The 19,895-nt window shown below is 43.1% G+C and overlaps 3 protein-coding genes across 5 annotated transcripts; 2 read left to right on the top strand and 1 right to left on the bottom strand.

The window, feature by feature from the left end:
- The first annotated feature begins 48 nt into the window (after positions 1–48).
- Positions 49–5,098, top strand: emc3 (ER membrane protein complex subunit 3). Of its 2 annotated transcripts, none has more exons than XM_011474651.4 (9): positions 49–277; positions 580–739; positions 816–873; positions 2,870–2,963; positions 3,105–3,209; positions 3,837–3,918; positions 4,022–4,101; positions 4,182–4,264; positions 4,337–5,098. In XM_011474651.4, exons 2-9 carry the CDS (start codon positions 585–587, stop codon positions 4,463–4,465), a joined length of 786 nt encoding a protein of 261 aa, XP_011472953.1. In that variant the 5' UTR covers positions 49–277; positions 580–584; the 3' UTR covers positions 4,466–5,098. The 2 variants fall into 2 exon arrangements, with proteins under 2 accessions (XP_011472953.1, XP_020558679.1); XM_020703020.3 differs by having other exon boundaries at positions 65–331.
- A 554-nt stretch (positions 5,099–5,652) lies between these two features.
- On the top strand, positions 5,653–17,522 carry usp4 (ubiquitin specific peptidase 4). Of its 2 annotated transcripts, none has more exons than XM_004068480.4 (22): positions 5,653–5,934; positions 6,917–7,044; positions 7,143–7,273; positions 7,354–7,480; positions 7,562–7,707; positions 9,479–9,540; positions 9,684–9,833; positions 10,444–10,558; positions 10,691–10,864; positions 10,957–11,115; positions 13,745–13,969; positions 14,062–14,145; positions 14,239–14,333; positions 14,418–14,600; positions 14,691–14,905; positions 14,977–15,174; positions 15,271–15,341; positions 15,415–15,530; positions 15,606–15,755; positions 16,473–16,576; positions 16,827–16,915; positions 17,017–17,522. In XM_004068480.4, exons 1-22 carry the CDS (start codon positions 5,666–5,668, stop codon positions 17,137–17,139), a joined length of 3,114 nt encoding a protein of 1,037 aa, XP_004068528.2. In that variant the 5' UTR covers positions 5,653–5,665; the 3' UTR covers positions 17,140–17,522. The 2 variants fall into 2 exon arrangements, with proteins under 2 accessions (XP_004068528.2, XP_078802992.1); XM_078946866.1 differs by lacking the exon at positions 5,653–5,934 and adding an exon at positions 6,030–6,531.
- Positions 17,523–18,640: 1,118 nt separating this feature from the next.
- On the bottom strand, positions 18,641–19,854 carry gpx1b (glutathione peroxidase 1b). Its single transcript, XM_004068479.5, has 2 exons — positions 19,583–19,854; positions 18,641–19,215 (listed from the first exon to the last, which is right to left on the bottom strand). The coding sequence occupies exons 1-2, from the start codon at positions 19,796–19,798 to the stop codon at positions 18,865–18,867; spliced, it is 567 nt and encodes a 188-aa protein (XP_004068527.2). The 5' UTR covers positions 19,799–19,854; the 3' UTR covers positions 18,641–18,864.
- Between the last annotated feature and the right edge of the window lie 41 nt (positions 19,855–19,895).

The raw sequence follows: 19,895 nt of genomic DNA, 5'->3' as shown, positions 1-19,895 counted from the left end.
CGTTTTTCGGTTTGTTCCTGGTTTAAGGAAGCGGTCATCCAACCTGACACTGACTTCACCTCGATGTCGCAGCTCGGCAGAAACCTGCTGTCATCCCGCAGCGAGCGCGACGCCATGGCTGCAGCGGCGGTTTAGAGCGGACAGACGTTGGAGCCACAGCATTTTCACTACCTCTCCCCGTGAATGTCTTCGGTTTGTCTGGACACGGAGAAAGCCTCTGGAGGTGGTGGCGCCGCGGACGCTCTTCAGCTTCTGTGATCCGGACATCAGGAAGACGGTTAGCTAGCTAGCTGACGCCATTAGCGTTAGCGCCTGCTTCTGATTGTAGCTGGTTGGTAGAAACTCTTTAGACTTTTTTTACATTGTACTTCGCGTACATATGACATGTCCCCGTGTGACTCTTAGCGAGATAGACCTGGTCTGTGTCAATTCCCAGCGTGGCTATGACGTGTACTAGCACAGCTAGCACCGAGGAAGGAATAACCAGTGACTACAGCCTTAAACATTAAGCTACTACACCAGACCAGATGTGTCGGTGACTCTGATTGATCTTTCTGCTTTCTTTGATCCTTCTTCCAGGTGACATGGCGGAACCGGAGCTCCTGTTGGACTCTAACATCAGACTGTGGGTCGTGCTGCCCATCGTCTTCATCACTTTTCTTGTCGGGGTCATTCGCCATTATGTGTCGATTCTGCTGCAGAGCGACAAAAAGTTGACGTTAGAGCAAGTTTCTGACAGGTGCGCCACGTGTTTCTGACGCGGTCTGGTGTCTGTCCTGCCCGTTACTGACGTGCTGCTGTGTGTCCACATCCAGCCAGGTTCTGATCCGGAGCAGAATCCTCAGGGAGAATGGAAAATACATTCCTAAGCAGGTAGGCCACTGACCCCCTCCCCACAAAACAACAAAACCTGTGTGTTGGCTTTTCTGGATCTGACAAGCCTTTGTGCAAAACCATCCAACAGCATTGTAGATGATTTTAGACTTTTACTTTGAAAGGAGATCAATGACATAACAGACCAAAAGCTTAAATCAGCACAGTGTAATGGTAAATGGCGTTTTCCCTTTATAGCGTTTTTCTTCCTACAAGGCCCAAAGCGCTTTACAGTCTCAGGCCCATTCACACAGTCACACACACACACACACACACACATTCGCACACACATTCACACACTGGCGGCGGCTCCGCTGCCAAACACAGGCGCCCGCCTGCCACCATGCTATGGAAGGACAGCAATTGATTGTTAAAGTTGTAGATTTAAAAAAAAAACAACAACTGTTAACTGGACTGTTTTATTATTGGTTTTATATCGGGGGTGGGCAAACATTTTGACTCGTGGTCCACAACGTAGGGACCACAAACCACCATTTTCTACGGTCCAGAGGTTAAAGTTGGTGACCTCAAATGACAGAGCTTCCAATTCTGAACACAGAAATAAATAAAATAGGCCAATAGAAGTCAAAATAAGCAATTCTTTTTAACATTTTACGCCTTACTTTGTTTTTGCTAGAAAACAATGCGCAAACTTGGTCATCACAGGTGGATAAATGGAGGGATTTTGTCTTTAGGTACCACATCCTCCCTAGCTGTGCTCTAAACACCATCAATTTGTCACAGGACATTATTCAAGTGATTCTGCTCTTTTTATTTTTTTAAGATCGTTCAGTTTATGGTATTACATGCTTTACGTCTGCCAGTGCAGTTTATTATTCTGAATTAAGGGCTTGAACCCCTTAAAGCTGCCGTTGGCTCACAAATGTCCGCTGAGTCCACTGTACCTTGTTCCGAATCGAAATCAAAGTAGAAGCTATGCCAGTAAGCCCCGTCACACATATATCAACACTGTAACATTTCCAATGTGGAAACCAGGTTGTTCAATGGTGAAGTGAACACATGCAAACGGCGTGTGCAGTGACGGCCTTTGCAGTATCTACACAAAGAAATGTAGCAGACCAGGAGCAGATGCATGCAGGGATTTGGTCATCCACCTCATAAGAGGAAGAAAACACATGGACTAAAAATATGCTTGAACGTTTATTGAAAATGAATAGAAGTGTTTTATAACAGAACATTTTACATTTTTTTTTGTGTTTCCTGTTTGTTTGTTTTTTAACCCCTGTTTCACATATTGGTTGATGTCCATCAGGGACAAACACAAAATGCTGCGTTCATGTGGTGCAGGAATGATCGGAAGAATGACCGTCCGACTCGGATAACCTAAAAACGTCAGAAAAACAACAAACTTCCAACACCACATCGATGCAGAATGACTTCCTGCACCTTGACGAATGTTCATTTCTTTGTGGTGTTTACCATCATCTACAGGGGAAACTCCAGAATTACACAGAAAATGAAAGAATCAGAGGAGTTACCACTATAAGTATTTCCAGTTTGGCGAGGGGAATGGGTTTATTTTATGGGCACATTGCTGCCCATCCAAAGTGTATTATACCCTCATTATAAACATTTAACTGCAATGTTGTGGGTCTCTTGCCTCCAGAATTCCCCCCCCCTATTTTCCAAAAGGTTTCCTTAATTCGTGAGAAATCCTCTTGGAGAATTTGTAAAAAGTCTTCTAAAACCAATTACTTGTTTACCTACTTACCTACTTTTGATGGAATGAACTTTCTAAATTTGGAATTTTTTCTTGTAAATTTTCTATTAGTGTTTTCTACTGAAATTCTTACTCTGACATCCAAAACAAGTCTAAAACCTAATAATATGATGGTGCTGATATTATATTTTCAAAATGTTAGGTTAAAATTTAATTTTCTTTTCTTTTGGCAAATTTGCAGAAACTATAAAATTGTCTCCCTTTTCACGAAAACCTAACAAAACTGTATTTTCTTTGGATCTTCTTTTCCGTTAGTCTTTTCTGATGAGGAAGTTCTACTTCAATAATCAAGAGGATGGATTTTTTAAGAAGACCAAAAGAAAAGTCGTCCCACCTTCTCCCATGACAGGTACGTCCGCCGACCTAACGTTTCGGATGTCAGGAAGTGATGCGGCTAAACGTAAACGCATCCGATTTACAGAGTGGAGTCTTCACTCAGATCGAATGAACTGAAGGTGTTGTTCGATGCCTTTCGCTCATTTGTTTACAGATCCCAGCATGCTGACAGACATGATGAAAGGCAACGTCACCAATGTCCTTCCCATGATCCTCATTGGCGGCTGGATCAACTGGACTTTCTCTGGATTTGTTACAAGTAATAAGTTTGCACACTTGTCTTTATTTATTTACACTAAGGCTGCAGGATATGAGGACAACACACGATTTGCGATATTGGTGATTAATATTATGATGACGATATAACTTGCGATACCTGAACGAAAAGCAAAACAACTACCGTGAATACGTAATTTCCATTTAACTGTAACAGTTTAATTTAAATAGGAGTCAACACAACTTAAATTGTACTCCAAATGACCCTCGTCTACATAGGAGGTGAGCATCTAACATAACAGGGCTTCATCCGATTGGTCAACAACGTAAAGGGATTTATTTGATTAGTTAAATACTACAAGCTGCCATAAGATTGTTTTAGCACATTTAAGGTAACCATTTATCGCAATTATTGCCAACTTTTGCGATATGTGTATTGCACATTGGAGCCACACTGGAGGCAGGGAGGGTGAAGTGTTTTGCCCAAGGACACAACATCAGTTGACTGGGGGGAGCGGGGATCGAACCGCCGACCCTTCGATCATTGGACAACCTGCTCAACCAACAATAAATTTGTGATTTATTGTGCAGACCTAATTTATACATGTTATAGTCTAACTTTAAGCAGATAAAATATTGTCAAGACTCTGCTTTGTGCTTCTCCCCACAGCAAAGGTTCCCTTTCCCCTCACGTTGCGCTTTAAGCCCATGCTGCAGCAGGGAATAGAGCTGCTCTCTTTGGATGCTTCCTGGTAAATTCCTATTCCAAGATTTACCTATATTGTAAAAAAAGGAAAATATTCTGGAATTAACTGCTGTTTTTTGTTGTTGTGTGCGTTTGTATTCCTGATCTAGGGTGAGCTCTGCTTCCTGGTATTTTCTGAACGTCTTTGGTCTTCGCAGCATGTATTCCTTAATTTTAGGCCAAGATAACGGTAAGAGTACCGAGGTTGTTGTAAAGCGGCTCATTGTTCGCCGCTCTGGCTGCTGACGGGAAGGGATTCCTTCTCCACAGGTGCAGACCAGTCCAGGATCATGCAGGAGCAGATGAGCGGCGCGGCCATGGCCATGCCTGCAGACACAAACAAAGCTTTTAAAGTGAGTACTCGGAGGACTTCTGGAATACAAGACTGTGATGGGATGGATTGGTCATGCATCTTTGTCCCCCAGGCTGAATGGGAGGCACTAGAATTGACCGACCACCAGTGGGCGCTGGAGAGTGTTGAGGAGGACCTCATGAGCAGAGAGCTGGACTTGGATGGCATGTTCAGCAAGGAGCTGCCCACTGGGATCTTCTGAGGGAGCTGCTGTCATACTGAAGAGCCTTTTGGTCATTGCATGGGGTTTGTTTTTGCTGAAGTCCATAAAAGCAGGACAAATTTCTTTAAGTTATGCAATGTTTACAGGTTTATTGTCATTGTCCTTTGTGTTTATTTAACAGTTCATTTCTTCTTGTACCATTTTACCACTCCATTGTAGATTATAAATCATTTAGTTTCTGCTTCCAAGGGTAGAAAAGCAGGGTAGGGACCAGACCACAATGCTTAGGTGTGTTTAGGTATGTTAACAGTTCTGTTGTATAAATCATGTTTTGTATGTGATACATTTAGTTTTCACACAAACCCATTTCTCTTTACTGTGAAAAAGTGTTTCAGTGAAACATCTAAAGGTGGTAAGACGGGAGATTTTTGCCTCCGTCAGCAACATCAGATAATATGTGGAGAGCGAGACGTCTTCTATTTATAAATCCTCGATCTCCTCATCACCAAGTTAGTTGGACAGTCCATTTTGTCGGGAAATATTTGTCATTCATTTCAAAATTCCTGTCTATCATTCTAAAAGCTTTTAATTTTTTTTAGAGTTACAGTCACTGTGTGAATTTTTTTTCTTACCGCTGAAAACAAAATAAAGTTCTTCAGAATCCACATCAAATGTCTGCACCTCATTTAATCCTTTTTGCCAAGATAAGAGTTCTACTTTCAGGTAAACCTATTATCTCTCCTTATGCAGGGAAATAAATCAATCCATACTTATTTATGAACATGCCCTGAAGAAAACGCATAGATGCCAATCATGGCATTCATGAGATGTTAATGATCAAAGCCATACTGGAAACGCTTTGTGCCTGCAGGCAGACTAACACTGGAGAGATGAGGAAATTGGGTTGTCACAGACAAAAGCTAAAATGTTTGGTTTTCTTTGTGAGTTTTTGGTGGTGCCTTCAATAAATAACACTGCTGGTTTGGATTCGACTATGTAAAAATCACAACTCATAGTCTGCATTTGGCAAATAGATCATCATTGCATTTAAGGAAAGGAGAAGGAAACAGAAAAACTAACCATCTTGTCCTCCCATTTCTTTTTTTCCAAACAACCAAAGATGAATGCTTTCAAACATAAAAATATATTTCTACGGTATCAATCTGTTGAACTGAATGTAACCTAAGTATTATTATTATTATGTGATCATAACTTGTATTTTGTGCCATCTCATCCAGCATGTCAGAGGGAGAGGGAGGTTTGTTATTCGGGCCGCCTATGGGCGGAAGAACGCTCCTGGTTCCCCAGGCGCTCGTGCTTGTCATAGCGCGTGCACTCTACCGGTACATCAGTTGCATGATGGCCGAAGGAGGCGGACCCGAGTCGGGTAGCGCGGCGGACTCCGACTCGGAGCCGGTAACCGCACAGATACCGACCCCTTCATCCGAAAGTCAGAAGCAAACCATTGGATCACTTCTGAAAACACCTTTGAAAAAGGGCGACGAGTGGTAAGAATGGCGAACCTTTAGCACCTGACTCGGTTAGCTCTGCTAGCTTACGAGAAACAGGAAGTGCAGACATGCTAAGTAAGGTTAGCATCGAAGACTTCAACGACAGGATGAAACGGAAAGCGGTTAGCAGGCTAATGTTCACACGATTAGCATGCTAGCTGCTAATAAGTCAAGATTTACCATTTCGGTACAACGTACTGTCGTTGGACTGAAAAAGCTGAATCCTAGTCTTTGAAAGGTTTCCCTGCCCATGTTCTTCTGTATTTTGTACTTGAATTCTGACATGTTTTGGGGAGTATTGAAGCCAGCCGATCATGATGATCTGGCTGTTGTTGTTCGGGGTAGGCCTCTGATTGACTCCCATTCTACTTAAACTTAAAGCACTTTGTTATAGGTGGCAAGTAAGTTTCTACTGGGACATGAGAAAGAACGCCACGTCCTGTTAGTAGTGACATTTCTGCTTTAGCTCCTTCGAACTTCTTTGTAATATTAATTAGTTTATTAGCTAAAAATGCTATTAGGGCGGACTAAGTGAAAGGAAGGCACTGCACCATCAGATATTATCTTCTTGGCTTCAAGTAATTATGTAACATGGTAAGCCAGCAAATTCTTAGTCTGTGGGTGTGGTTATTATTCCTTGTATTTTGTTTTGTTAATCATGAGATTGACTTGGTTTTTAACAGTATAAATAAGTCAGAGAAAGCCTATTAACCTAAGGAGATTCTTTACATTAGATTAAGTCAAACTGGCTTTCTGTTACTATATATGTAAATGCTAAGGTACTTTGTTGTTTCTTAATGTTCCAAGTAAGAACTTGAAGTACAGTGTCCACCCACCACTTTGCTCCCTAATGTTTTTCTATCCAGATAAACTAAAGTGAAATAAAACAACTGCAGGTTAAAAGACAAACTATTCCGAATGCCCAGATGTGATGAAGTGCTATAGATGTTTTTCTTAACCGGTCACCTTTGTCGTTTAGGTTTCTTATAGACAGTCGGTGGTTCAAACAGTGGAAAAAGTATGTGGGATTTGACAGTTGGGATATGTACAACGTTGGCGAACGCAGCCTCTATCCAGGACCAATTGATAACTCGGGGCTGTTCTCAGGTAAACCTGCTTCTTGTAAAAACATAAACATTTGTTGGTTTTCATTTTTACTTTATTCGTGACAGATAAAAGTTGTACTCGTGTTTTTCTCTTTAAAGACCAAGAGACCCAAGCTCTTAAAGAGCACCTCATAGATGAGCTGGACTATGTTTTAGTGCCCACTGAGGCGTGGAATAAGCTTGTCAGCTGGTATGGCTGTCTGGAAGGCCAAAGACCCATCGTCAGGAAGGTAATGCCGTAGAAATGGGGCTGTGTTATAATGCTGAATGTGTTGACAGCTCTTCCAAATGTCTCCTTCTTTTTCCCTAGGTGGTTGAGCATGGCATGTTTGTTAAGCACTGTAAAGTGGAAGTCTATTTGCTGGAGCTCAACTTGTGTGAGAATGACAACATGGACAACGTTGTAACACGCCATTTTAGCAAAGCAGATACTATAGGTGAGGTCATCACAATTTTGACTTTAGCCACGGGTAAGCAGCGTCTCCTCTCACTGTTTATCATGCTTTTTATGTTTTCAGACACTATAGAGAAGGAGATGCGGACGTTGTTTGAAATCCCATCAGAGAAAGAGACCAGACTCTGGAACAAATACATGAGCAACACCTATGAGCAACTGAACAAGCCAGACAGCACTGTACAGGACGCCGGGCTTTTTCAGGGACAGGTAAGGAAAACCAGCAGGATTTAAGTCACACATGTAACTGCTACGCATGTTTAATGCACTCCCATAATCAGTCCTGAATAGGGGTGTGTATTGGCAAGAGTCTGGCGATAGGATACGTATCCCGATATTGTCATGGAACACATTTGTTCTCTTTCTTTTAAAAATATGACTTAGAAAAAACTCTACCTGAATTTCAATACGTCTTTCATTGTAATAAAATGGTCAAATTGAGTTTATTTAATGATCACAATGTTAAGTTCTGCAACTGTATCTCATATATAAGTCGCTTTAACCCAGGCAAATTTGTAGTGCTTTTGTTTTGATAACTTAAAATCTAGAAAGGGAACATTCAACATTTTCTGATTTCCACAACAAAATATATTTCAATATATTAAAAATAAAGAATGAATGTGCCTTAACCAATAATGTTCCAAAAGTATGATTGGGGAAATAAAGCGCTTTTTATTTTAAATATATCTTAATGTAGCTTCTCCAGTACTTTGAAACGGTTCAGAAAAAATAAAGGTAAAAACAAAATACTAATTCTTTCAGGAACAATAAAGTGTGATGATGACGCTGCGTGACAGGATGAAGGAGAGTTGTTTTAATGTGGCGAAGATGCTTTGTTTACACATCTGCACTGCAGCCACGCTTTCTCATGCGGAAATAAACTAACGCTTATCGCCTCGATGTCAGCATTTTTTCGATCAGGTCGCTAAACTAGAATCCATTGCTGGGAGGTTCTGCAGGCCCACTTTGGTTGATGCTAAGTGCATTATCCTATCAGCCGCTGTGCAGCTGCACTGCTTCAGTCGTTCTTATCGGAGTCCACTACAAAGCACCACAATCCGCGTTACCATGTTGATACGGGCAGCAACATGGCACAGAGCTTCAGTTCGGTATCCATCCCAAGTAAAAACTAAGTAGTTCATGTCTCATAACAACGAAACAAGCTGCCTCCAGCTGCGGTCTTCCTGTTTTGTGCAGAGTAGAGCTGCTCAAAGAGGCTCCTTGTTCTCTGCTACCAACTAGCGGTCGGAGGGCAAAGTGGAAAACAAGAGTCAGGCACTAAAGGACGTTCAGAAATAATTACATAAAAATCGTCCTGGCAGCATTTTGAATTGATACAAGTATCGCCAAATTAACTATCGCGATATATTACCGAATCAATTTTTTCTAACACCCCTAGTCCTGAAGTGCAACATTTGACTGAGTCCGTTGGGAGAGGTTGGACATAAAGTTGTTGCATCTATCCTGCTGCACTGCATTGTAAGCATTTTTTTATTGTGTGGTTCTGCAAACATTGATGGTCGTGGTTTGAATCCCGTCTTGGATCTTCCTGTGTGGAGTTTGCATGTTCTCCTCATGCATGTGTGGGTTTTCTCCGGCTTCCTCCCATAGTCCAAAAACATGTTTCTTAGGGCAATTTAGGTTACTCTACAATATCACCAGGTGTGTGTGAGTGAGTGTGTGGCCTGCGACAGACTGGCAATCCGTCCAGGGTGTACCGGCCTTCGCCCAACGTTAACAGAGACAATTCCAGCAACCCGAAAGGGATAAAGTGGGTTAAGTGGATGGATGATGGTCTCGGAGAACAGAAAAGGGATTCTTCTTTGGTTCACATAACTTTGAAGTAGAGTCAAACACGTTTTCACATCATGCCTTAAACATTAATTGTGTTGGTGTAAAATTCTTTTGCATTTTCAGTATTTAATTTTTAAAAAAAGTCTTGTGCGACAATAAGTTTATGAAGCCCTGCATATTTACACAGGTGCTTGTGATCGAGCGCAGAAATGAGGACGGCACTTGGCCCAGACAGGCTTCACACCCCAAGTGAGTAAACGGCCACTGTTTTAGTTGGTGAAGACAAATGTGTTTCCTCCAGTCCCCCAGCTGGACGTGCTTGAATGTGCAGAGACATTGTTAGTGATTTTGGAATCTACAAAGTTAGAATTTGTTTTTGTTTTGATGGTTAGATCCAGTACAACGCCATCCAGAAATTTCTCTACCTCCCCAAAGCTGTCTTCAAATTCGTCCATGAGTATATCACCAACTGCAACCAATGGAGACAGCAGCTGTAGCCCTGGATACACACTAAACAACAGCAGCACTTCCTCTAGCAACAGGTACCACACTTCCTCCTTCACCTCACTTATCTTCAGTTGCAAAGTTTGGGAATATTTGTACATTTTGTTACCAATTTCTAAGCGAGCTAGTATGAAATGTCTGAAGTTATGTAGCTATGTGATCATATGATAACCATCCATGATTATTTTATTTGTTTTTATTTATTTGGAAGGTTTTATTGGTTAACGTTTTAGACACGTTGCCATCAGGGTTCACTCTTTAGAAAAAAGAACTGGTAAAGCTGTTTTTGATGTTTGAAAAGTATTTGCTTTTATTAAATATTTACTAAATATTTCATTATTTATGCTCTGCTTTGGAAAGCAGAGCATAAATATGATGATGTATATCTTTTTTTTAAGTCTGTTGTATTTGATCATTTTTCCCTTTATCTGTATGAATAAACAAAAGATTTTCTTTACAAAGTTTAAGTTTATTTGGTTAAAACTGGAGCATATTCATTCCTATGAAACATTGAATCAGTTGTAAATGCTGGAAATCTGAGAAGTGCCAGAGTTTGAGCCTGCTAGTCCTTTATTTTTGTTTTTATTAACTTTGTGAGGTTTTTGTAACCTTCGGGGAACAAGAGTAACAGATCTTTTCTCCACACAGGTTGGGGAGCTACAACTCGTATAACTCGTACAGCTACAGAGAATCCCAAGCACAGCCTGGCCTTTGCGGTCTCAGTAATTTGGGGAACACATGCTTCATGAACTCTGCTCTCCAGGTATTTAAAAACTGAAATAAAAAACCTATTAAACCAATGTCTTTTAATTAAAAAATGTTAAAGCAATAGCATTGTTTTAAACCTTTTGAGTAATTATTATTAACTTGTTCTGAACTTCCCCTCTGCCTCCAGTGCCTGAGCAATGCACCTCCCCTCACAGAGTACTTCCTGGATGACCAGTACGAGGCAGAGATTAACCGTGAGAATCCGCTGGGAATGAGGGGCGAGATCGCCGAGGCCTACGCAGACCTCGTAAAGCAGATGTGGCTGAGCCGCAGCAGTTATGTGGCACCACGGACGTTTAAAGTGAGTTTTTTTTAAGCAGCTATTTCAGGGAAGGATGTCGAAAGGGCAAAAATGATTATGAAGTCACCGTTGTGGTTTGTCCTCCTCTCCAGACGCAGGTTGGGCGATTTGCTCCTCAGTTTTCAGGGTACCAGCAGCAAGACTCGCAAGAGTTGCTGGCCTTTTTGCTGGACGGACTCCATGAAGATCTGAACCGTGTCAAAAAGAAGCCTTACCTCGCCCTAAGAGATGCCGAGGGCCGTGAAGACGAGGTGAAACTCTTTCAATACTCGCATGATGGTTTTTTTCCCCGGGTTGTAACCAGCTCATCTAGATGAGCTTTGATTCTGATTGAAGATGGTTGTCCACACAAGTTATCCTGGATGGTGTCAGTAACAACCAATTGGTGTTGGCAGATGTTGTCCTCCTCAGTGCAGTGGTTACAGAAACGGGTGATGAAAGTGCTCCAGAATTATTCTGTGTTTGTGTGTCCCCTGTCGCCCCCCCACAGAATACGGCTTATTCTTCTTTGACACCTTTACCTGAAGGAGAACGGCTTTCTGTCATCAAAACCATTCGTTTCCCTCTGAGTCTTTTTAATGCACGATGTTTGTAATTAAGGGACGTTCCTTTACAATTAAAGCCGGATTTAGTATCTGATTCTACTGACATCCAGAATGCTAGAAAACATTCAACCCATTGTTTTCCTGTTTCTCCTTATGTCTTCGTTAAATTATCTTCACCATTTTTTGCCGCTTAACTCTAACTCTCTCTCTCTTTAACTTTATAATTTTCCATCTATTTTAACCGTTCAACTATTAAAGTTCAGCTCTTTCAGCTTTTTCCAGCTGTGACTTTTGATCCTTCAAATCCTTGAACTTTTCCAGATATTCCAGGATTTTTGCCTCCATGGAAATCCATGGGGAATCCTTGGTGCAGAGGCTCCCTGGTTCGAGACCCGGCGCTGGCATTTTTCACAAAATATCTTTTTTGTTATTGTGCTGTTTTCACTTGATTTATGGTCAACTTTGATCATTTCTTTCTTTCTTTAAATTATTTTGTGCCAATTATTACCCTTTAAGTTTCATTTTCATTCAGCAATATAGCATCAACCCTGCATCTTCTTCTGGAAATGCAGCTCCTAGTTTTCCAATTGTTCTCTCAAAAACCACTTTGGCCTCGTGAACCCTCATTTGAAGACGGCTTCTTTTGACCTCTTTGCTGCCCTTGATCTGTTGTTCAGAAGTCCTCCTAACCTTTATTTCCTTCCTCATCCTCAGTGTTCAAAAGCTCTGGTGTAAGAAATGATACGAATGGATTTCTATCAAAAGGAAGTGGAAAGCTCGTGACATTAACCATTGTAAACACTTTGTTTTGGTTTCATTCTGCCTTTTCATGAGTTGCATGTGGAGTTTTAGTGTTGCATTCGAGATGCATTTCACTGTGTTCTGCCTCCTGAATGGCTGATCTTGTCCAACAACTTCTGTACAGAAATGCGGCACGTGCAGCTCGCTGGAGTTACATTCCTCTTCATCAAGATCAGACTTTACTTAACATTTGATTATTCTGGACTTATTTCTCTGTGAATGTTTGAGCTTTGAAAGTTTAAACGAGAGAGAAAAGTGTGAGTGTTCATTTCAAATAACCACTTGAAAAATGGTGATTTGTGTGACTCCGTTGGGTTGAAGTTTCTCCTCAGGAAATGGGCTTGTGTTTGTCTTTGGTCTTACATCTTGTTGGTAGGAAGTTAGTGGCATCTTTGCAGCTTCAGAATGTGAGGTCCTTTTCTTTAAGCTCCAATCTAATTCCTGACCTTGTTCTTATAAACCTTTGGTTATTGATGCCATCCAGACCGTGTCATCAACCACACTGGCCTCCACCACAGAGGGTCTTGCTGCAGCAATTTGGGAATCAAGCTCCAACTTCTCCTTTTTCTTCTGTCTCTTTTTGCAGTCCGACTTTCTCCTCTTGAGCCTCCAAGTCCTCCTTTTGTTTAAGATGAAATGTTTTCCACTCATACCGCTTTCTCAACTTTTGCTGTCAGACAGAGGAATGCTGGAGACAAATGCAGCACGACCACTTCACTTACATCGCACCAATGTCACATCATGGTGCTGTGATTTGTCATCATCATCTTCAACATCAGATTTAACATTCTTACCCATCACAAAATTATTTGTGTTCAATCTTTAATTTTATTTTTTATAAAAGCATTTTTTCCAGACATTTCTAACTGAAGGCATCCTTGTTTTCCTCACTCATCTTCAGGAAAATGAGGAAGCAGTGTGTTGAGAGCTTCAGCAGGACTTTGACGCGACCTTCTGAACATTTTGAAATCTTTGTGGATTACATGAATGTTTTTTTTTCCTCTCTGTCCTGTTGAAGCCTTTCTGATTGCTGTCAGAGCTGGATCTTATCGTTCCTCTAGATTCCGGTTCAGCAGGAACATCTTGAATGTTTGTGTCATTAGTTTCCACAGCAGCCCTTTGAGTTTTCTTTATTTCTCACTAAACGGCAACCCTCCGCATTAATCCAAAGTCACCGTCCATATGGGGAGAAATGACCATGAACTGCACTCGATGCCAAATGTATGATGGTGCCAGAGAGGCCATTTATGTCCACCTGGTGCGTCCGTGGTGGGAATGTGTTGTTATCAGACCTGAGGAGGTTTATTCTGGGACATTCATCTTCCATTTCTACCCACTTTGGTATCTAAAAAAAACCAAAAGTGTAAATTCAAAAATGATGCAAGAATTGGATGTGTTTTAGTTTGGAAAGTCTGCACTCTCTTATGGAACCAAAGGAACAATTTCAACTTTGTGTTGTTCTCCTCTGATTTCACACTTTGTCTGTAGATTAGAAACTTATTAATGTCTATTTTCCATTGTTGTGGAATTGCAGATTGTTGCCAAGGAGGCCTGGAAAAACCACCGCTTACGCAACGACTCTGTAATAGTTGATATTTTCCACGGACTCTTTAAATCCACGTTGGTGTGTCCGGTGTGCTCCAAGGTGTCGGTCACCTTTGACCCGTTCTGCTACCTCACATTGCCTCTGCCTATGAAGAAGGACCGGACCATGGAGGTGTTCCTGGTTCGGTCAGATCCTCAGTCCAAACCTACTCAAGTGAGTCCTGGTTATACCAAAGCCTTTCTGTACTGGGAGTCGGGGAGAATCCTGTGAGAGTTGTGTCAGACTGACGTTTGTTCGTCTCCCAGTATCGAGCGGTCGTCCCCAAACTGGGCACTGTGGCAGACCTTTGCAGTGCCTTGTCCAAACTCTGTGGAATCCCTCCGGAAAATGTTAGTATCATTCTTTTTTATTGCAACAATAGTTTTTGTTGATTTGAGCTGAGAAAATGGTTTGCTGAGTAGACCACTCTGTCACCCTCTTAGATGGTTGTGGCTGACGTTTACAATCATAGGTTCCACAAAATTTACAGACGAGACGACGGCCTCAACCAAATCATGGAAAAGGACGACATATTTGTGTAAGTCCTTTCGGTTGGTGAAAGGTTTCAAGCGGCTGATGCTGTTGGCTCCTCGTTGAAATGGGATGCGTTTGCTCGCTGCAGGTACGAGGTGCAGGAGGAGGACAGTGAACGGATGAATTTGCCTGTATACTTAAGGGAGCGCCAGTCCAAGCATGCTGCAAGCTCCAGTAGCACCTTGCTGTTTGGCCAGCCTTTACTCATCACCGTTCCCAGACACAACCTCACAGCAGACGTCTTATACGACAAGATACTGGAGAGGATTGGGTAAGAAGGAATTGTGTGGGTGCTGAGAAACAATTCCACACAATAATGCAAGCTGTTTGTTAGTTTATTGTATCCTGTTCTTTGATGTAGGCGCTATGTAAAGCCTTCCCAGAGTCCCAACAGTGAAAGTAAGGCATCAGCCTCTGCAACTGTGACCAACTGCAACCAAGCCCCTGAAAGCTCCACGGCATCTTGTCTGGGTGGGTGCAGCAGCCCCTTGTCGGATGGAGCCTCCTGCAGTGCCAGCTCCAGCAATGACAGCAACCATTCAGGGAGCGGCAACAAAGCCAACGGGGTCTATGATGGTGAGGACCGGACGGAAGGACACGGCTGTCTCACAAATGGACACCCTAGTGACATGTCTGTCTCTGTTCAGGTGAAGAGGAGGCCATGGACCACCAGGTGAGTCCTGAACCTGAGAATGGTCTGTCTGAAGAAGAGGAGGAAACATCTGACTTGGAAAATGGCTCAAAGGGCCAGAAGACAAAGCTATTCACTTTCAGCGTAGTCAACTTTTACGGAACAGCCAACATCAGCTCGCTACCTTGTGAAGGAAATGTCCTCAAACTCAATCGTTAGTGTTGATGTTTCACGCTTCAAATGAAATGGGCAGTTCAGCTTTTTTTTAATGCGGTTTGTCAACAGCATCTCCTGTTTCTCGTCCATGCAGCTCATTCCACCATAGCCATCGACTGGGACACGGAGTCAAAGAAGCTGTTCTACGACGAGCAGGAAGCAGAGGTCAGGGCCTTGATAGCTTTCAAATAGCCACATGCAAACGGCCTATTTATAGCTGTGTACATGTTGTGTGTAGGCCTATGAAAAGCACGAGAGCATGCTGCAGCCCCAGAAAAAGAAAACCACCGTGGCTTTGAGGGATTGCATTGAGCTCTTCACCACCATGGAGACGCTGGGAGAACACGACCCCTGGTGAGAACTCTTCAGCATCAAAAAGTTCCAGATGTTTCTACTGCCTTCAGCAGCTAATCTGTTTTTTATACATAGGTATTGTCCAACGTGTAAGAAACACCAACAAGCCACAAAAAAGTTTGACCTGTGGTCTTTGCCTCGCATTCTGGTCGTTCATCTGAAGCGTTTCTCCTACAACCGATGCTGGAGGGACAAGCTGGACACGGTGGTGGACTTTCCTATTAGGTATGGTGGGATAACTCAAGACTCTCAGGTTGCATTCATACCAAACGCGATTTGGCGGTTCAACACTCAATTACCCCCCCCCCTGACCTCAGATTGCTTTGCTGTGGTACATGGCGCTCAGAAATCTGTCAGTGTTTAGGTAAGGCCTTTGATAATCTAGCAGAGATTGGTGGATTCTTAGAGGACTGTGTTAAAGTCGGAGCCCCGAGGAGTGATGCGTACTTTCCTTTCACTGTGGAAAAAAGTGATAGTTTAGTTTCCTTCTTACTATTACGTTCCTTTTTGAAATAAAAACTTATTTTCCTTTCTTCAACCAGAGGTGGTTCTGCAGCTGCAGGTTGCAGACCCCTCCACTAGAGGGAGCTATGTACAGTTCACCTGAACCAGAAATCTCTCACGGAAACGCATCTTTCCAGAACTGTGCTTCATTGTGGGGTTCTTGTGCAACACTTCAGAGAACAGATAACGCTGTAATCTGTTTGCTTCTATTATTTTATGGCCGTTTGAAAGAGCCTTTCACGCCGCTCCCCACCCCTCCCCCACCCCCCGCGTTTGCTCAACACAAAACATCCTCAGTTGTAAAAGAGGAACTTAACCACATGACCAGGAAACGAGATCAGAGTGACTCCAAACTCTGCTCAGTCCTACTCTTCCTCATTAAATCTACATGAGTTTTGGTTTCAGCCTAACTGTCTTTTTGTTTTCTTTCTTTTTCAGAGATCTAAACATGTCCGAGTTTGTTTGTGACCCAAAGGCGAGCCCCTACATCTATGACCTCATTGCTGTGTCCAACCACTATGGAGGAATGGGAGGAGGCCACTGTGAGTCCCTGCTTATACTCCAGCCTCCTTTAAATAGCTGAATGAAAAACACATGAGGCAGGTTAAACCCATGAAACAGCAAAGAAACGTTATCACAGAAACTAGCCGCCATGGTAGAAACCTGTAGCTGTCTTCACTTCTGAGGGACCGTTGTGTTTCCTCAGCGTCTGTTTCTTTATCTAGTTAAGATCTTCCTTTCTTCCATCGTAAATGAGTGACCTGAACCAAAGTCTAACCTTTGTGTGAACAGACACCGCCTACGCCAAGAATAAACTGGACGGAAAGTGGTATTATTTTGACGACAGCAGCGTCTCCTCGGCCACAGACGACCAGATTGTGGTGCGTTCCTCTTTAAATTGGTGTTTTGGGAGGGCAGGCCTTGGCCCTGCTGGTGTTGAATGTCCATGTTGAGTAACTGTATCCCTCCTGTCGGTCTGCAGACTAAAGCGGCCTACGTGCTCTTCTATCAGCGCAGAGACGAGGACGCTCCCTCCAAAAGTCCGCCTTCGGCGTCGTTGGGAGCATCTCCGGAGGCCGCCGACGACCGCATGGACACAAACTGAGAGGCTCAAAGGGAGACGGACACGCACGGGGCGAACGGACACGTGGACACGCACACCATGCTTCTGTAGTGACGGACGGCTCCACAGACTTTTTATTAACCCCACCCTCCGCTTGAATCTGTCTTGTGATTTTTGGCTAAAGCCAACAGCCTGGAAGGAGCGGACGGTCTGCTGATTTATAGTTTTACTAGTTCCAAACTAAGAGGAATGTAGATTCTCTCACTGGATGATCATATTGTTAAAGTGCCCTCATATGTATAGATAAAAGGTTTGTTTCCCACAAAAATATTCTGAGATACTTAGAGAAAAAAGCCAAATGCACATTGTTTGAACCAAAGCGTTCGGAGATATTTATGTGAAAAATAAAGCAGAAATCAGCCAGATGCTGGCGCTGTGCCTAGATTGTCCTTGCTACGTGAAATGCAATCCTTTTCTAAAGGGAGGTGTGCGCTCAAAAGGAAACGAGTGACTCCTGAGGCCGAACTGTGGTTCAGCGGGACGCCCGGGAGGGGAGGGGCTCAGACCGCTTCAGCAGGTGACCCGCAGGAGCTGTTTTTGATCAGAATGAGAGAAAAACTGCAGAAAACAAGCAGGCAGGCGCCTTCCTGTGTTTAAAGGTAAATATCAACCTGCTGTATGCAGACGCCACAGAACTGGACGCTGTGGCCCACAGCATCCAAGGATGTGACGTGGGACACCTTCAGATCTTTTAGCTTGGTTCTATGCACACATGGACTGCTGCTTAGTTCTGTACAATAATGTACAGAGAAGCCATGTTCAAAACACACTGGCTAAAACAAGATAAACCAGGATGAACCGATGCTTTGATGAAACCTCGACTCGCTCCTTGACACGAGCAACTATCTGCTCATCTGATCTGGACTAAACAAGATCTTGACAGGAACAAACATTTGCATGATTTACAAACCGTTTAACTTTTTGTTTTCCTCTGAATTGCATAGAAAAAACTAAATCCAATCAAATCATGTTCATTATTTATAATGAAGGCAGTTTCCAGTTAAAATGTCAACTTTTCTTTTGCGTCAGAATAAACTGATCTAGAAAAGCTTCGTCACATCTGCCGTGAGTTTTTTTTCCCGTTTTATTAAAATGATCCGAAAACAGTTGAAGTCATCCTCTGAACCCAGTTTGTTTTTTAATTGAGAAATATTTCAGTTAATGTTGCAATAAAGTCCTGAAGCCTCAACCAAGTTGGTTTGCTTGTGTACTTTAGAATTTGAAATGTGGCTGTGCCGTCAGCGCAGCACAGATTGCATATCAGCTCCTTACCAAAGAGGCCATTCTGTTCAAACACTGCCTCCATTGTTGGATCCTCTTTACCAGCAGGTGAAGCAACCAAAAAAACCACCCAGTCATGCTGACTTCACAGGCTGGATTAGTGTTGGCACCAACCCAGAGGAGACGAGCATGTGGTGGGAATGACTGGTTTACCTGCTGATGACTGTTATCCCGTCCCAGGACTCATTCAGGCAGCACAACATTTGGTCACAAACATTTATTGGTCCTCAAAAAAACACCACAACTGTGCTTTACATGCAGCCAATGCAGCTGAAAACGTTTGAACCTTTCCATGTCATCAGACGCCCTCCTCACTCGCTTTCAGAGGATGTCTTCATGTAGTAAAGGAACAAAGCAGCCATCGAATGCAGGGAAGCACAGGTGGAGTTGGAGGGAGGGAGGGAAGCACTGGACGGCTTGAAGATGTTACTTGGTTTGGCTGAGGAGCTTCTTGATGTCTCCTTCCACGTCGCTGGTGAGGAACCTCCTGCTGTACCGCTTGAACGGCGTCCCATCCGGCCCCACCAGGAACTTCTCAAAGTTCCAGGCCACGTCGTTTCTGCACACCGGGCTCCAGATGATGAACTTGGGGTCGGTCATCAGGGGTGCGGGGTCATCGCTGGGGGTGGGGAGCTGCTCCCTCAGAAAGGCAAACAAAGGGTGGGCATCCTTCCCGTTCACATCCACCTTCTCCAAGAGCTGGAACTTTGGCTCGAAGCCATTCCCGGGACGGACGTGCTTCAGGGACAGCAGGATTTCTTCATTCTTGCAGTTCTCCTGTGGGTCGATCATTAACAGTTTATGAATGTGCCGCCTTTCATCTGGTTTGTGAATGCGAGGACCATGATCCACACAAACTTAAAGCATGTTTTTGGTCTCATCAATCACCCATCATCAGATAGGGAATAATTCATAAAGTCAAACCTGGAACAAAAATCCCCCCCAAAACAAGTCTTCAAAACAGTTCATAGAAAACACGTTTATTCATAATTCTAGGCATTATTACTCTCGTGTGAACAAAGTATTTTGGTTGAATACATTTGCATGATGATGTTCAGGCTGGATAACTTGCAAGTTCATGACAAAATGCACATTATGTGGCCACTTTAAGAAAGCATGACGGTTGACGCTGCTGCCGGCTTACCTGATGGCCGAACTGATTACAGGGAACTCCCAGGATCACGAGCCCCTTGCTGGCGTAGCGCTCGTGGAGCTCGTTCATCTGGGTGTAATCCCTGGTGGTCGTGCCTCAGAGAGACGCCACATTCTCTATGAGGACAACTTTCCCCTGCAAGACCGAGAAATTGAATATTTCTCCGGATAACAGTTTAGCGGTGAGGCTGTAGAACTTGGAAGCCATTCTTCTTGATCTTGACCGCCGAAAAGTTGTGTTTCTCCGCCTCCTCCGTCACTGTATAAATATCGAAGATCACATGACGACTGTCAAGATAGTTCCC

Source organism: Oryzias latipes, chromosome 5, assembly GCF_053564925.1.
Source record: "Oryzias latipes strain Hd-rR chromosome 5, Olatipes_Hd-rR_3.1".
NCBI classification, from domain to species: domain Eukaryota; kingdom Metazoa; phylum Chordata; class Actinopteri; order Beloniformes; family Adrianichthyidae; genus Oryzias; species Oryzias latipes.
Note: the sequence above shows the minus strand (reverse complement) of the source record. Positions and strands in the feature narration are given on the sequence as shown.

What these genes read in the sequence shown, in the direction of transcription:
- emc3 (XM_011474651.4), top strand. Translation starts at nt 585, where the DNA reads ATGGCGGAACCGGAGCTCCTGTTGGACTCTAACATCAGACTGTGGGTC. An exon ending in CCCACCTTCTCCCATGACAG is followed by an intron (nt 2,964 to 3,104) that starts GTACGTCCGCCG and finishes ATTTGTTTACAG; the next exon opens with ATCCCAGCATGCTGACAGAC. An exon ending in TTTCTCTGGATTTGTTACAA is followed by an intron (nt 3,210 to 3,836) that starts GTAATAAGTTTG and finishes TTCTCCCCACAG; the next exon opens with CAAAGGTTCCCTTTCCCCTC.
- usp4 (XM_004068480.4), top strand. Translation starts at nt 5,666, where the DNA reads ATGTCAGAGGGAGAGGGAGGTTTGTTATTCGGGCCGCCTATGGGCGGA. An exon ending in TAGCAAAGCAGATACTATAG is followed by an intron (nt 7,481 to 7,561) that starts GTGAGGTCATCA and finishes TTATGTTTTCAG; the next exon opens with ACACTATAGAGAAGGAGATG. An exon ending in CTCAGTCCAAACCTACTCAA is followed by an intron (nt 13,970 to 14,061) that starts GTGAGTCCTGGT and finishes TTCGTCTCCCAG; the next exon opens with TATCGAGCGGTCGTCCCCAA.